Here is a 16,990-nt window from a genome sequence, read left to right as displayed (position 1 = left end):
CATCTCATCTTTCTCATCTTCAAGTTTCACTGCCTTTCATTGGCCGGTGTCCAGCGGTGTTGAAAACTGTCCCTTCATATATTGTGTATCGTTGGTTGTTGGTCATTGGCAGGAAGTGGAAGACAGCAGTCCTGCTCCCCAGTGGTCACTGGCATGTCCCTAGTTGCACGTTAATAGTTTTTAATTTCTGTTCTTCCCCTATGTGCTCCGGGGTTCTATGTTGGCCAGAATTAAGTCAAGGAACGCAGAACTACAATGGATATTATAAAGAGTTTATTATAAGAATTAGATTTTGCTCCAGTGTTCTCAAAGTGCAGTCATTAAACCAACAGCATCAAGAAGCAGCATTACCTGAGAGTCTGTTAGAAATGTATACATCTAGGGGTGCCTGGGTGGCTCAGTTGGTTAAGCATCCGACTTGGGCCCAGGTCATGATCTCGTGGTTCACGACTTTGAGCCCCGTGTCAGGCTCTGTGCTGACACCTCCGAGCCTGGAGCCTGCTTCGGATTCTGCGACTCCCTCTCTTTCTGCCCCTCCTCCATTCGCACTCTGTCCCTCTCTTTCTCAAAAATAAATAAAAACATTTAAAAAAAGAAATGTAAATGTCGAGGCCCCACCACAGCCCTACTGACCCAGAAGCTCTGAAGGTGAGACTCAGCAAACGAGTGTTAATAAGCCCTCCAGGTGATACAGTTGCAGGTTGAAGTCTGAGAGTCACTGCTTCACATATTGGAGAAGAGACTGGAGAAGTAATGGTTCAAATAACAGTGTTGGAAAACCAGCGGGGGGGGAATCACTCATAGGCCCTCTTCAACACTAGCCTTGGTGAGCAAGTTAGTGCTTTCAGGGAAATGTGGAAGTGAGGCACATCAGCTGCTGGAATGGGATCACAGAGGGGACTGGAGTAGACGATGGAAGGCTGTTGTCTCTTCATAGCTACACTCTGTGAATTCACAGCAGAGTAGTCTGGTAACGGGTCTGGGATTGCTTCTTTAGCAGAACTAGCAATAAGGAAGGAGAGTTGGACAAGGGAGAAACAAGAAGAAGGATGCACAACAAGGAAAAAGAACAAGGGGAAACTAGAACTTTCTGGCACCTATCACCTCTGACCATGATGACCTTTATATTGTTAATGCAAGCTGCTTCAGTCCCACCTCCCAGATCTTGTGCAAATTTTCTTTGGGCCAACTCTGATCCCTAGCCAAACAGGGAAGGGGATTCTGGGAAAGGCAGGTCCAGATTAGCCCAGCAAACAATTTACAAAACCACAACCCTCCACCCTATGTTAATCTGACATTCAGTCACACTTCTTTTAACCATATTTAACTTCCAAATAAACAGCAAAATCATGTTTCTGGTTAACATACTCCATTGTTCATCAAAAAATCAAAAGCATACTCTTTTCCCAAAAGAGGATACAAATTCTTGTTTTCTATTTTGAGAAAAAGAGAGAGAGAGAGAGAGAGGGAATCCGAAGTAGGCTCTGCACTATCAGCACAGAGCACGATGCAGGGCTCAAACCCACGAACTGTGAGAAATAGACCTGAGCCGAACCAAGAGTCAGACACTTAGCTGACTGAGCTACCCCAGGTGCCCCAAGGATACAAATTCTTATGTCACATTATCTTCAGATGATGTTCAAGCCTTTTCTAAAGTAGGTCAAAATTCCCTCTAATCTTTATTGATACATCTTAGATGGTAGAATGAGAAGAGAGAAAAAGAGAATTAGTTAATACATACCTAGTAAGCTTATAGTAAGAAATATAACTATTATACTCATTTCTACAAGTGGTCATGTGGTCATAAATGGTATCTATAATTTCTTTCTTCCTTCTTCCACCACCCATTCCATATTTTCTTTGCCCTCTGCAAGGACCTTTGATAGTCCTGATCCCTTGCCTGGAGGAATGACCCAGACCTTCATTCCTGAAGGGTCTGGGCTAGTACTAGTCCAGCCTGTACTAAGTTGTGGTTTTCCACTTTTTGTCACATTATATGGTAAAATTAAGAGTAGTCCCAGAAAATCTGCCGCATTCCATTCATATTCTTCCTTACCTTCTTTGTGTGATCACAACCCAATTTCCCCCTTTCAAATCTGGATCAATCACCACAAAGCAGCCCGTTGGTTCATTAGCATAAGAAGCCCAAAGTAGGCAGAAGCCCATGTGGCAATCTCAATTTCCAGTTTAACGGAACTTCTGCCGAGTTCTCTGGAGGGGCATTCCTCTCTTGGGAACTAAGACTGTTGGACCAGCAGAACCCAAAATTGCCTGATGGCTTGCAGGCAACATCCAATTCATGATGGGCAATTCAGGTAACTTGGTAATGCTTGGTGGTCAGCATTCAGTCCTCCCTAAGGCCCAATAGCAAGCTAGAAACGTTTCTCAAAGGGGGGAGTAGTTTTTGTCACAGGATGACATAGCTTTTCTTCAAAATCCTAAAGGAGCCTGCCAAAGGCTCTGTACAAGCATCCCTGCCATAGGTACTTCAAGGTCACTGGATCTGCTCGATCATACAGTCTAAGAGCCACCTGTACTGCAGCTTGGACCTGGTGCAGAGCCTTCTCGTTCTGGGCCACACTTAAAAATGGCAATAATTCAGGGGCACCTGGGTGGCTCAGTCGCTTAAGTGTCCGACTTCAGCTCAGGTCATGATCTCACGGTTTGTGAGTTCGAGCCTCTGTGCTGACAGACTGAAGCCTACTTCAGATTCTGTGTCTCCTCCCTTTCTCTGCTTCTCTCAACTCTGTCTCTCAAGGGTAAATAAACGTTAAAAAAAAAAAAAGGCAACAATTCAGATTTCTCAGCAAATAAGTTAAAGTGACACACCCAAAGTATATATTACCTTCAAAATCCAAAGAGGCCCACTGGACATTATGCCACTTTCTTGGCGGTAGGAGAGGCCCGATGTAGCAATTTGTCCTTCACCTAGAAAGGGATATTGCAACATACCGTGGTCCTATGGATCCCTAGAATTCCACTGATGCAGGTCCATGATGTTTTGTTAAATCTATTTCCTATCCTCTAGCATGCTTGAGTTTTTATTAAAGTATCTAGGTAGATGCTATATATCATCACATCCATAATATAGTGGGCCAGCATGATATCCTGTAGAATTCAGAGGTGAACAAAGTCTCTGTAGACCAGTAAGAGCGGTAATAGAGCCCTGATGTAGGACAATGAAGTCATATTGCTGGTTCTGCCAGTTGTATTGCTGGTCTTTGCTATGGGGGGGGGGGGGGGGGGGAGGCGGGGGGCGGGAAGTATTCAACACATCAATAGCTACATACCAGGCCTAAGAGGATGTGATTTTCTCCAGAAAAAAAACAAAAAAGCACTTGCAGGATAGCAGTTGAAGTCATCATCATCCACTATCAATCTCTAGAATCCATTTGTCTTCTGCATAAACCAAACGCACAGGTGTTGAAAGATATGGTAGGAACAACCAATGTTTCAACTTTCAAGTCTCTGTTGGTGGCACTTTTACAATTTTATCTTTGCTCTTTAGATGGGAAGGTTGATGTCATGTCCCCCTACATTTCCTCACACACACTGTATTGTAGTGAAAGAAGTAGATTTACAACTTTGCTGTAGCTGAGTTTTCAAATCCGGTAATAAGCCCTTTAATTTTTTCAAAATTGTTATGGCATTCCATGAACACAGCACACCTCAAATTTTTCATCAGCATTTTTGCAGCTTTTGGCATACAATTCTTGCACACTTTTTGTTAGTTAAACCTATTTTTTTGGAGGTTGGGACAAAGCTGTGTGTTCAGCTGTATCTAAATTTCTCATTTAGGTCTTTGATTTCTCTCATCAGTGTTTTGTGCTTCTAAACATACAAATTCTGTTCATACCATTAGATTCACTCCTAAGTGAACTTCGTGGGTATGTTTAGCTTACTGAAACATCTGATACCTCACTTCCATGTAGCCCGGACTAACATCTCTCCAAATGATTACTATCTTGGTTCGGTTTAGGTAACGAGAACTGAAAAACTGAAATGAAGATGGTAGACGTTTTCTACGCTGAATGAGGGTGCCCACTCAGATTTTATTCAACTGGGCTTACAGAAGTAGTGCTGGGAATGTCTTAACGCCACATCATGTGAATTACTTTAGTAAAATGTTCTCAAATGCAAGCTTCCTAAACACACACACACACATTTGGAGTTCCAGTGGGCTTTTATTGAGATAAATTAACAAAAACCAAGATTTTATCAACCATTTTTTTCTGAACCTTCTAAACTCAGCAGAGACTCTGGTCCATATATGTGTACATACAACATAACACATCCCAACAAAAACACAGTCCCACTGGAACATTTGCCAATTAACAAAAAGCCAATTTTCCCTTTCCCCGAATGTTTTCAAAATTTTGAGTCCCCACTGTTCACTTCTCAGTGGAACTGGTCCCTTGTGGCTAGGGACATTAGAATTCCATTCCATTTTTACTGAACAAAAAAATATTTTTTCAAGTTTTAGTTTTGTTTCAAAAAAGGGAAGTGACTTTGTTTTCTCCAGGCACCCCTCCCACACAACCACTGGTTAAAATACAGTAGCCTGTATCTTAATAACCCAGCCCCTACCCCCTCCCTTTCCCTGCCCAGTATTGTCTACTGGAGAATTTAAACACACTTCTGCTGGAATCTGTCAGCTGTGGAGGGGCAGAGTCCAGGTGCCAGGCTAGCTCCCTCTAACCTCATGAACTGTTATAACCTTTGGACACTTAACCCTTTACCCCAAAGATGAGTTTTTAGACCAGAGATTTTTCTTTGGGAGTTTTAAAAAGCAATTCTTAAGGATATAAAGTAGGATACAAGCTCACCAAAGTCCACTTAAGTTCACCTAAAAGTTGACTGACTTCAGCTCCCATGAAGCCAAAATTTTGCTGGACAAAAGTGTTTTGTCACAAAATGATTCCACAGTAACAATTTTTAACATACACAGAACGTTGAAAAAAGTAGCAAATTAAAATAACATGGCTTAGTTCCCCCAAAATTATTTCATCTTTTTTTACTCATCTATAAGGTCAGGAGTGTGGCTAAAGGCCATTTCTGATGAGGTTATGAGCTTCCAAAGTGTTTCTAAATCCTTAGTGCAGACACCCTCCCTTTTGGGGCATAGTAACCTCCCTCCCACCCCTATTAAAAAAAAAAAAAAAAAGAAAAGAAAAAGAAAAAAAAAAAAAACTAAACAAAGTGATCAGAATGAGATGTTTTGATTCCAACCAATTTACACTCAAGGCTTTGTGCTGAATTGTCTGGTTCTGACCCAAGCATGATGGTATCAAACACAAAGCACACACCAAAGGAAAGATGCTCCCATCTCATTCTGAAAAAAATAATATTGATAACCAATTGCCTCCCCCCTCCCTCCAGCCACTGGGACCCACTCATATGATGATGCTGGGACCAACTTGAAAATAATTAAGAGACATATTTAGATTTCCTTCTCCCTTAACTTCTTCCCATGGGAGATCATTTTAGAATAAGTTTATTCCATTCCCAAAGGAAAGCCAAGAAAGTTTCTCCATCAAAATATACGGGAAGAGAAAAACTAAACAGGCCCAGAGGCATCAAGGTGTGTAACGATCCATAAACCATTACACAACTACTACACCACAGGCAAAACCATGAGTTGGACATAATTTAAGTATTAAAAATAGGGAAGTCTCATTCAAATGAACCACTGGAAAAAAAATACCGCCATTACTTAAAACAGCCAATATTGGAAAGAACACAAAAACAATTTCCAGTAACAATACCCCTTAATAGCCCCGGGGGGGGGGGGGGGGGTGTTAAAAAAAAAAAAAAAAAAAAAAAAAAGAGACTAGGCTTTGACCTAGTCTTTAGAGCATCTTTCCATTTAGCAATTCCTATTCAAGAGTCAAGCACCAAAACTGGACAGCTGCCTCTACAGGACTGTGTCCAATAGTGGTGTCCCAGATAGTTTAAGTGCCACTCCTCATCAGAGGCTATATACTTCAGTAATACTTTCAGTTAAGTCTGTGCTTTAAGAGGGACCCACAGGCATGTGGCACCAGGCACAGTCTGAGGATGGCAAAGGAGACTGCGCGGTTTGTTGTCACCCACACACTCTCTAGCGAGATACCAATTTGCATTTACAAGCTTTTCTTCTATAATGAATGATCCCTCTTATCTCGCCAGAGGTGGGGGAGAAAGAGAGAGCTGCATCAGTACAAGGACAAGATTTTTTGGTCAAAAGTTGATGCCTTCTAAATTCCCTCCCCCCACCCCTCCCCGGAAGAAAAGGATTCCTTAATTAGGGTTTGTATTTAGTAACCAACATTGGCTGGAAAGAACATAGCTTGGATACCAAATATTTGAGCATATTCTTTTTGGGGTTTGTACTGTGCAGCTCTTGCTACAGTTTTTTTAAGGAGTTAGGGCTATGTCTGATCAGGAGGCATCTGCAGGATTTTGATCCTAAGGAGTTTTGGGTGAGTCACAAATAGTTTTGCTTAGAACTAGGCAAGAGTCAAAAAAAAAAAAAGCAACTTTGAATAATTGATTTCTTTACCCAGATGAGTTAAGCATGAAAGCGTATGCAGGATTTATCTTGTAATATTTTAGGGTCTGGAAAAAAATGCAGTATGGAAATCAGATTTTTTTCATATTATTTTTTTGCTTTTTTTTAAAACCCTAGATGCCTCCTGACTGACCTAGTACACTGGGTTAAAAGGGAATTAAAAACATTAAAAAAAAAAAGTTCACTGGTTTTGATTCATCTCACTCCTTTTGCCTGGAGATCAGGCCAAACATCAAGCATGTTGGGAGGGGCACAATTTAAAGCAACACTATTAACTGTAAAGCATTTGCCAGCAATTTACAATGCAAAATGACAGATAATTCTTGTCACAAAGCAAGAGGATGGCAAGCAGCTTTCTGTAGCGTGAAAGTTAACAGCTCTCAGGAGTTGCCCATTCCTGGAAGTTTATGTATCAAGGTGGGCGGAGGGCAACACACTTACAGAGTATAGGAAGTGATCCACAGAAAGTAAGCTCCAGAACTGCTAACGTTACCAAAGCTGGTACTGGCTAGTATTCTGAAATGCAAATCCATGCTTTGTACATACACTGCTCAGACACTGCCACTCAACTGAATCCCCACACTGCAAGGGAGATTAATCTTTGTCCCCTTTCGCTGAGCTTGAAAAGTTCCTCAAACTTTTTTTTAAGAAGGGGGAAGAAGCACAATCAGAGAGAGCTTCTCAAAACTAGCATCTTGAATCAGAGGTTTTTGAAGTTTCCTTGCTCTCTCTCGCAGGTGTTCTCCAAAGGTATCAGATGATACAGTGTGGCAGCAAACAGTGAATCCCAGACTTCTGGGTCCCTCTTCCAACACAGGGTCCCCACAGAGGTCTGCTCTCTACAGCAAGAGGCCAAAAGTACTTTTTAGAATTTAGTGTTGCGGAAAACTGAGCCCCTCTCATCTTTAGCTGCTCCCATAATCACTCTAATCCCCTTAATCCCAGCAACCTTCATCCAAAAAAAAAATATATATATATGTATATATATATATGAACCCAGAAAAAAACTTATTTACAAAGTTTATACAAGTATACACACCCAATTTTCTATGGGACACGCTCTGCCACAGAGGAAAGAGGGTCAAGGCTCTGACATGTCTACACATCAAGTGCCATAACTGCTAATGGAAGCGTATGTAAACCAGTCTTTAGTGTTCTGCTATAGAGCACAAAGGCGTGTCATATGGCTCCTGCAATGATAGACTGCTCTTTCCTTTGGGAGCGATGATGTTGGAATCTACTCAGCCCAGAAGAAATTTTTACTTGGGATTGTTTTTTTTTTTTTAAATACATGTATTTACAGTGCGGATGAACTGCAGTTGCATATCAACTCCTCCACATAAACAAAAAGAAAATGGTGTTTAACATTACTAATATGTTTCATCTTCCAGCCCTGGGCTTGAGTACTGGGTAAAAAGGGAAGGGAGAGACTTCAACTTGAAACCAAAATGAAAAGACAAAAAATTTTTAAAAGATAGGAAAAAGAAAAAAGAAAAAAAGCAAAGAATTACTATGTTGATTCCTTGGGCTGTGTCTAAAAGATGATACTCTGAATGGTCTCATAGCATAAGGCACTTCGCACAAATAAGTAATAAGCTCTTCAGGCTTAAAAAACGGATGAGTAATTAGGGAGAAGTTGAAATGCACTCAAGAGTCAGCTGTTGGAGAATTTTGAAATTGTAGACAAGCTTGTGTGTTCATCAAGATTCTTCTCTTTTTAGGGTTTCTCCCCTTCTCTTCTTTCTCCTCCTTCCTTGTCCCCCTTCCCCAGAAAAGTTTTTAAAAACCAGCAGTTAGTGCAACTAATGTTCAGTCAGCACACAGTGCAAACAAGTGGAACAAAAAAGGTAAATTCCTTCTTTTCAGCTTTTTCTCTTCACCAGTTAAAAAAAGAAAAAATGTCTGAGCTCTTTTAAGTCTTCATAGTTCCAAAATAAAAGAAGATGAAAAACCCACAAAGAGAAGAGCATCCCCCCCAAACGATGTGTCACAGATCCAAACGAGCCTTCTGTAGTTTGTCAAAGCCTAAAGAAAGAAGGAAGAAACCTAAAATTAACTTTTGTGAAAGCAACGAACTAGGGTACCTACTTTTTCACAATCTCCATCCCAAATGCTCTTAGTAGCTTCTACTGAGCCTGTGCCTCCCACAGAATCCATTTAGGATGAAGGAATTTCTGCTAGGCATCCCAGAGATAGAATGAGAGCCTGAAAGTTCTGGTATCCAAAACAAATAAAATCAAGAATTTTTTTTTTTTTTTTTTTAACCTTTCACGAACTCAACAGCCTACCCATACACCAGCAAACATTGCCTACTTTTAGGTTTGCCTGAGGGCTTTGTGTTTGACATTTCAATTAAGGAGGGGAGGGGAAAGAAAGACTAAAGCGGAGAGAGGATCTTAGAAACTTAAAAATAATAGGTAAAAGGTTTATTGCTAATTTGGAAACAATCATTTCTCAAATCAGATTTTCCTTACAAAAAACCCTGCAAAATAGCCTATATTCCTTTATGTTGAGCTTTCTTTTGAGCATCAGTATTAGAGCCTGATAGTTGATAGTCATCAAACAATGAAATGAAATGGTGCAGGAAACCAGAGTAGGCAGTTAAAAAAAAGACAATTATCCTCACAGCCTGATTACACATTTGGCAATGAGGCAGTGTAGGTAATTTAACCTGATTTATTAAGGAGGTGCCTGGGTGGCTCAGTTAGTTAAGCGGCCAACTTAGGGCCAGGTCATGATCTCACTCGGTTCATGAGTTCGAGCCCCATGTCGGGCTCTGTGCTGACAGCCTGGAGCCTGCCTCAGATTCTGGGTCTCCCTCTCTCTCTGCCCCTCCCCTGCTCACATGCACACACTCTCTCTCAAAAATAAACATAAAAAAAAATTTTAACCTGATTTATTAAGGTGGCCAGTAGAAATTAAGAGTGATGCTAACAACAGAGAGATGACTGAGTGATAGGAAAGACAAGAAATATTTTCATATTCAAACCGCTAAAAAAGATTCTTTGCTTTCATTATTTTGGAAGTATGGATTTGTCTTAAGTACTCCTCATATATCACATTACACAGGAAGACTGCATTCAAGAACAGCATTTACAGATTCTCTAATGAGACCACAACTTCACCCAAGCAACAGGTCCCAGTTTATTTATTTATGCCAACCGGTGTTTTACTCTATCATTGTTATTATATGTAGCGCCACATCAGATTTTCCCCAGGAAAGAGGATTTTGGTTTCTTTCTTTTCTTTAAACATTACACTCACTTAGCTACTGTTCTGTCAGTTACGCACATGCTTGTTAAGGTTTCTCATCTTCTACAGGCTCGCTATGGTATTCTGCCACATACAGACTCTTGTCAATGTTGCTTGGGATCGGTTTAATTTCTGTTCCCAGCTGCTCCTCAATACTTTTCAGGTTGAAGCGATCATCATATGTGATCAAGTTGATGGCTAAGCCAAGATGACCAAAGCGACCTAAAGAAAAACAGTGTTTAATAAAAATGAGTTAAATATGAGAATCAATGTGTGCACGCAAGTCTATTAGTGGCAAAACCATACAGGACTGTTTTTGTTCACTGCCACTGTGAGTGTACGAAACCACTTATGGTCTCATACACACATTACAACTTTGTTTCACGCCCTAAGTAGTACCCTCATTTACCTTTTTCAAATGACAAAACAGATGTTCATTTATGTCAAAAGTTGCCACAAAACATCAACAGTAGTTTGCACCACCTGAGAAAAGCATGCCTCTCATGCTTTATATATATATATATATATATGCTTAAATTTTCCCTCACCTTAAGCACATATAAAGTTATTTTAACTTTTCTTAAATGCTCTAGAATAGAAATCAGTTTTAAATATCAAACAACTAAATTAGTTTTAATTCACTGTTCTCACTGCTAGTATACTCTATTTCACAAAAGAACAGAATTTAGTGATTACACTTCTCAAAACACTTCCATGAAGAACATCTTCCTGGGGTGCCTGGGTGGCTCAGTCGGTTGAGCGTCCGACTTCAGCCCAGGTCATGATCTCGCAGTCCGTGGGTTCGAGCCCCGCATTGGGCTCTGTGTTGACAGCTCGGAGCCCGGAGCCTGTTTCGGATTCTGTGTCTCCCTCTCTCTGACCCTCCCCTGTTCATACTCTGTCTCTCTCTGTCTCAAAAATAAATAAACATTAAAAAAAAAAAAAAAAAAAAAGAAGAACATCTTCCTTTTCCTCACCTGATCTTCCAATACGATGGAGATAGGTCTCTGCCAGCTTTGGGAAGTCAAAGTTTATTACCACATTCACAGCTTGTATATCAATACCTCGGGTAAACAAATCTTAAAAAAGAAAGAGAGAATCTCCATTATATCTTCCAATTTAAGCATGTTTCTTGGTACCACAATACTCTTTAACATGTCTTTCTAGTGCAACCTAAGTTCTAATTCATTAGGTATTTTAAATGTACTTGCAAATTACTAGCATTATCTTTACTGCACATTATCATAAATAATTTTCTGCTAGCCAAGTTACCTTTTCCTAAGTCCCATAAATTTTTTTTTGAAACGGTGTAAGGTAACTGCAAATGCAGGAAGAGATCAGAATGACTGTTAAGCTACAAACTCATTATAAATGAGTCTCAGGAGTAACCAGTAATTTTTAGTATTCAATCCAAGATCAAAATAGATTAACCAAGAATACTTTGAAAAGAAGAGATAAGCCACTAAGAGTAATTACTTACACTTTTAGAATTCATTCATCTCATTCTAAGTGATTTACAAGTCTGAGGTTAGTGCCAAGGCCACACCTTCTCTTTTCTAGTTCCCCAATTACTACGCTAATTTAGGCTATGAAAACTACAAGTAGAAACAATTACAATAGACTAATAACTAGGTTTTAGGGCTTCTATCAGTTCCACACTCCAAAATAATCCACAATGGTGGCTACTGTTTCCAAAATACCGCTTTGAATTTGTAACTCATTAATTTGCCTCTGGATAAAATTTAAGACTGACATACAAGGTCCTCCACCCTACACGTGTTGATCCTAATATACTTCTCTAACACATGTCCTCAAACCCCCTCCATGAAATTCATCCACTTATCTTTCCTTAAATGCATGTTCTTGAAGCCATCTATGGATCATGTTTTATACCAGTCCCCTAACTGAAAACTCCTTATTCAAGTCTAAAACTTATATAGTTTATGAAGCCAGTTAAAATTCCAGCTCTTCTCAGGTCACCACAGCTAATTAATTTCCCTTCCTATGAAAATTTAGGACTTTTTTCCTACACACACCTCACATTTGCAAATTACCTTTACCCCCTTGAAGACACAACCCGAAGCCTGTTTTAATAAAGTTTTACTGCCACAGGACCATGCCTGTGTGTTTATGTACTGTTTAAGGGTGTTTTTAAGCTAGAATGGCAGAGCTGAGTAACTTGTTTCAGAGACCTTATGGTATACGAGGTCTAAAATACCTACTATCTGGCACTTTAAAGAAAAAGGTTGCAGGGCCTGCTTTAGACTCTCAAGGTTGTTTATCTTTTTTACCTCTGATTAAACCATTGGTCCTTGAAATAAAGAGTGATACTTCGCATGTATTTATACACTTTGTACACATACGTTATTCAGTACTTATTTAATGACATTAAACACTCTTCTGTTTTCTGTCTGCACATGCTGAATTTGCTTAACAACTCTCAACATTTCACCAGTGAACTAGTTCCTTTTCTACATTATAGGTTCCCCAAGGGCAGGGAGTATGTGTGTATATATCTGAAAATTTTTAATTATGGTAAAATAGACATAAAACTGAGGAGTAATATTTTTCCAGCACCAACTAACTAAATACCTGGCAGAATATTGGTTGAATATCAAAAACTATTTTTGAATAAATAAAACACATATTTGTTCAGAATTTGGTTTAAAGCATTCTCATTTTACAGATTAAAAAAAAGGCATAAAAGAAAAGCATGACTTGTCCAAGGTCGTATGATTACAGGTTAAAAAGGGTAGGACTTGAACCCTAATCTTAAAATTCTAAAAGTCTATGCTTCAATTTTGTGTCAGCCTCTCTCTGCCCCTCCCCTGCTCACGCTCTTTCTCTCAAAAACAAACCAACATTAAAAAAATTTTTTAAATAAAAATAAAAATTCTAGAAGTCTAATATCCTTTCCATTTATTTCAATATAAAGGTTAGAATTGCTGGTAAAGTAAACATACATGTATTAATTCACAGCTGTATTGTTAGACATAAGACAGAAAAAGGTAAACTGGAAGCACCAAGGATACCTGATAGTCTTTTTTTGGTTCTTGTAGATTAGCAAATTCAATATTCCGTTAGTAAAAATTTGGAGTTTATTTCTAGAGCAGCATTTTAACAAATTCAAATTGTGAACTACTCTACATTTTGATCTGGATGATAGTTGTATGGGTGTATACATATGCAAAAAGTCACTGGGGGGTGCCTGGATGGCTCAGTCGGTTGAGTGTCTGACTGCGGCTCAGATCATGATTTCGTGGTTCGTGGGTTCGAGCCCCGCATCAGGCTCTGTGCTGACAGCTCAGAGCCTGCAGCCTGCTTCCGATTCTGTCTCTGGCTCTCTCTGCCCCTCCCTCACTTGTGCTGTCTCTAAAATAAATATTAAAAAAATTTTTTTAGATGTAAAAAAAAGTCACTGAATGATATCCTTACAATTACTGTATTTCTCTGTGTATGTGTACCTCAATTACAGAAAAAAGTCCTTGGGCCGCCTGATTTGTGGGTTCAGGCTCCACATCACGTTCTGTGCTGACAGCTCGGAGCCTGGAGCCTGCTCCAGATTCTGTGTCTCCCTCTCTGTCTGCCCCTCCCCTGCTGTCTCTCTCAAAATTAAGCACTAAAAAAAAAATTTTTTTTAAATCCAGATTCTTCTCTACCCAGAAGCCTAGTTTAGATGATTAATCTCATACCAATACTAAGATTGTACTTCCAGTGTAGAGATGGAAGGATACTCATTGTCTGTTCTGAATGTCCACCTGGCTCCCGAGTTGAAGTTCAGTACACTAAATATACACCAAAATATAGACTAGTCTGTTTCTGGCCAAAAAATTAAGAGGCCACAGTAAATAATTTCCAAAACATAGTTTCTTAATGTTAATTTATTTTGCATGTACTACATACATCTCATTCCTGTATGCTAAGGTTATTCAGAAAACACACAAATTCCACAACTGTTTAAAAGACAGAGATGAGGTATGAGCGCCAACAAGTGTTCTGCAGTTTCAGATATGGAAACTAGTTTCAGGAATTAAGCTCATTTCAACTTCAGAAATTCCAGAAATGGTATTAGGGTGAGCTGAACTCTGTCACAGACTCTGATGGAAGATATGGATAGAGAAAGCAGAGCAGAACTAAAGAGAAAACCAAGGGATAAATACGGAAATACTTACCAGTGCAAACAAGATTGCGGCATAAGCCATTTCGGAAATCATGAAATACACGATTTCGATGTTCCTAGGAACAAAGTAATGCACTTGGTTTGTTTAAATCTCATACACATAACCCTAATTTTAATTTCTCCTATCCAAACAGTTTAGTATACCCGAAATTTACACAAATGAGAGAGGAGCCAATTCAAAACCCCTAAGTTAAAAACAAAAGATAAAAAAGTTAACCATATATTAGTTTCCCATGGGAATTAATAAGCAACTAAAACATATTTTAATACGTATCTTCATGTACCATTTATCTTAACTCTTAAGGGTATTTTTTATCTTTTTTTGCTGGGTTTTAAGCAACAATTTTCACCATGTTTTTGTGTATATATTTTTTCAATGTTTCAAACAGAAAATGACAGAAGTTTGGCCTGATCTAAACATCTACTACTTGTCTTTTGAGTTATCTGTATGCAAAAACAAAAATTTACTTTTCAATTAAAATACAAAAATGAAAACACCTACATAATGACTCTAAAAAAAGTGAAATAAATCTATCATCTGGCAAACTCATCTTTCCTTTCATTCAAAGCAACATTTTTCCAGTTGGAAATATTCTCTACACCTTAATACATTCATTTCCTGTGACAATTTCTAATATTAGGGTCCACATGATGATATCTGATCCATTTTCAAGCTGCTTTGAAAACCGTATGTGTGCTGATTAACTTAAGCTCTTAATCTGTTAGTCTACAGGAACTGCTTTCTTTCACAAAATTTCACAATGTTTAATTAGCACACACACAAAAATCTTATTTTTATAGTTCTGCATTTCTTTAAACTCTTGATTTAGTTCTAAAATTTAGAGATTGTGCCCTTAAGGCAAACAGTGAAGAAAAACATAAGGGCTGAGGTACATAAATTAAAAATCTAGAGCAGTGTTATCCAATAGAACCTTCTGCAATGATGGAAGTGTTCTATATCTGTACTTTCTAAAACTGTAGTTGCTAGTCACATGTAACATGGCACTTAAAATGTGGTTAGTGTGACAGAGAAACTAAATTTTAAACTTTAATTTTAACTCCTTTAATTGCCACATGTGACTAGTGGTTACTGTATTAAACAGTGCAAATCTGCATTACCTGGGAAAGGGAGTAAAATCTCATATTTGTATCATGCTCAATAGTTTACAATAGTTACTCATTTATAAACTATCTCCATCTTCCTAACAACCTTGTGAGGGAAGAGTGTGTATACCATGTTTTATAGCCAGAAAACTGAACCACGGAGGTCACAATGAAAGGTCCCTTGCTTACTAAGGAATAATTCATTCTTATGTTTAGGACATATGGAGGAGCATTAAAACAAAAAACAGAATCCAAGAAATACTTAGAAAAAGATTTTAAAAATCCGCACACAAGTTCCAGTTTTATACTCACCTGCCTCATTTTAGCATGGATATAGAAGCAAGAATAACCCAGTTGAGAAATCTTCTTGGCTAGCAATTCAACTCGCTGAGAGGAGTTACAGAAAATGATCGACTGGTTTATCTGAAGCTAAAGGGAAAAAAAAAAAAAAAGATATGAGAAAGAAAAACAAAAACCTTCATTTTACTTTGCCAAATCTTGAAAATAGTGACCGACAGATGTTAAAAATACGGTCTAAGACTTAGAATCTCATGACACAACAGAGATGCAAAACTGTAAAAATCATCAAGACTAAAACACATTCAATTCTCATTATATGCAATAATTATGTTCTATAAAGTTGCCACAAACACTGGATATGTGAAAAAAACAAAAAATACTGAACACGTGAATACAAAACCACTGCTCCCAGGAGAGATAAAGGATTAGGTTCCTGTGAGCCTCTAGTCACATCTTTTTCACCAATCCATCAACAGATAATCTTATGTGTGTTGCTATTCAAAGACCCCTTATTTACTCATGGCCAACAGTGTAACTCCTGCCTGGCTGTAAAGAGTTTATCCGATACACATTTTCTCTGCAAGGCACATCAGTTTTCTTGTGCTTAGGAGCGACAGAGAGCACTAAGCTTAGGAGCCATTTAAAACTGTGAAACAGGGGCGCCTGGGTGGCTCAGACGGTTAAGCGTCCGACTTCGGCTCAGGTCATGATCTCGCGGTTTGTGAGTTCAGGCCCCGCGTTGGGCTCTGTGCTGACAGCTCAGAGCCTGGAGCCTGTTTCAGATTCTGTGTCTCCCTCTCTCTCTGACCCTCCCCTGTTCATGCTCTGTCTCCCTCTGTCTCAAAAATAAATAAATGTTAATAAATAAATAAATAAATAAATAAATAAATAAATAAATAAAACCATGAAATAAACAAAAACCAAAACATTAAAATGCAAAAAATGTGGCATTAATGTGGCACAGACTACAAGAAAGACAAGTATGAGAGCAGAAATAAGAAGGCAGTGTGTCACCTTGTTCAATCTCAGTTGGGATTATGCACAACTGCTGTTATTTTCCATTGTACTACTAGTATCCACAAATGACTTCAGTAGCACGTGCATATTGATCACAAGTTATAAATAAATTTTGGGGAGCAGCCAAATTTGCAAATACAGAATATGCAGATAATGAGAGCAACTATAAAATCAAGGTCAAACTATTTTAGGATTTAATTAAAAGTACCTTTGACATCATACTGTATCAACTTCAGATCAACAACCCAAACTACCTTTTAAGAAAAAGCTGTGGACTGTTTTTTACATTGAAAATGGTAGGAAAAATAGACACAACTGTTTAATTGGGGTTATTTTTTTTTTTTTAATTTTTTTTTCAACGTTTTTTATTTATTTTTGGGACAGAGAGAGACAGAGCATGAACGGGGGAGGGGCAGAGAGAGAGGGAGACACAGAATCGGAAACAGGCTCCAGGCTCTGAGCCATCAGCCCAGAGCCCGACGCGGGGCTCGAACTCATGGACCGCGAGATCGTGACCTGGCTGAAGTCGGACGCTTAACCGACTGCGCCACCCAGGCGCCCCTGTTTAATTGGGGTTATAATATTCA

The 16,990-nt window shown here is 38.9% G+C and overlaps 1 protein-coding gene, 1 long non-coding RNA gene and 1 other non-coding gene across 6 annotated transcripts in view; 2 read left to right on the top strand and 1 right to left on the bottom strand.

The window, feature by feature from the left end:
- LOC147576934 (uncharacterized) overlaps nucleotides 1-16,990 on the top strand; it is a 28,467-nt gene that overhangs the window by 4,186 nt on the left and 7,291 nt on the right. The gene's annotated exons all lie outside the window — the stretch shown is intronic.
- The window catches only part of DDX6 (DEAD-box helicase 6), a 36,231-nt gene continuing 23,405 nt past the window's right edge, over nucleotides 4,165-16,990 (bottom strand). For 3 of the 4 annotated variants that reach the window (XM_086678947.1, XM_086678944.1, XM_086678948.1), the window contains exons 10-14: nucleotides 15,399-15,515; nucleotides 13,975-14,038; nucleotides 10,780-10,881; nucleotides 9,815-10,024; nucleotides 4,165-8,575 (exon numbers count right to left, since the gene is read on the bottom strand). In XM_086678947.1, the coding sequence (XP_086535073.1) occupies nucleotides 9,849-10,024; nucleotides 10,780-10,881; nucleotides 13,975-14,038; nucleotides 15,399-15,515 (459 nt within the window). In that variant the 3' untranslated portion in view covers nucleotides 4,165-8,575; nucleotides 9,815-9,848. The remainder of the gene's footprint in view (nucleotides 8,576-9,814; nucleotides 10,025-10,779; nucleotides 10,882-13,974; nucleotides 14,039-15,398; nucleotides 15,516-16,990) is intronic. The other variant, XM_086678946.1, reaches the window with a different exon arrangement.
- Nucleotides 13,009-13,093, top strand: TRNAR-GCG (transfer RNA arginine (anticodon GCG)). Its single transcript has one exon. It is a non-coding gene; the product is annotated as a tRNA-Arg (tRNA).

The sequence above is a fragment of the Puma concolor genome, chromosome D1, assembly GCF_028749965.1.
Source record: "Puma concolor isolate L17-30 chromosome D1, mPumCon1.1.hap2, whole genome shotgun sequence".
NCBI lineage: Eukaryota > Metazoa > Chordata > Mammalia > Carnivora > Felidae > Puma > Puma concolor.
Note: the sequence above shows the minus strand (reverse complement) of the source record. Positions and strands in the feature narration are given on the sequence as shown.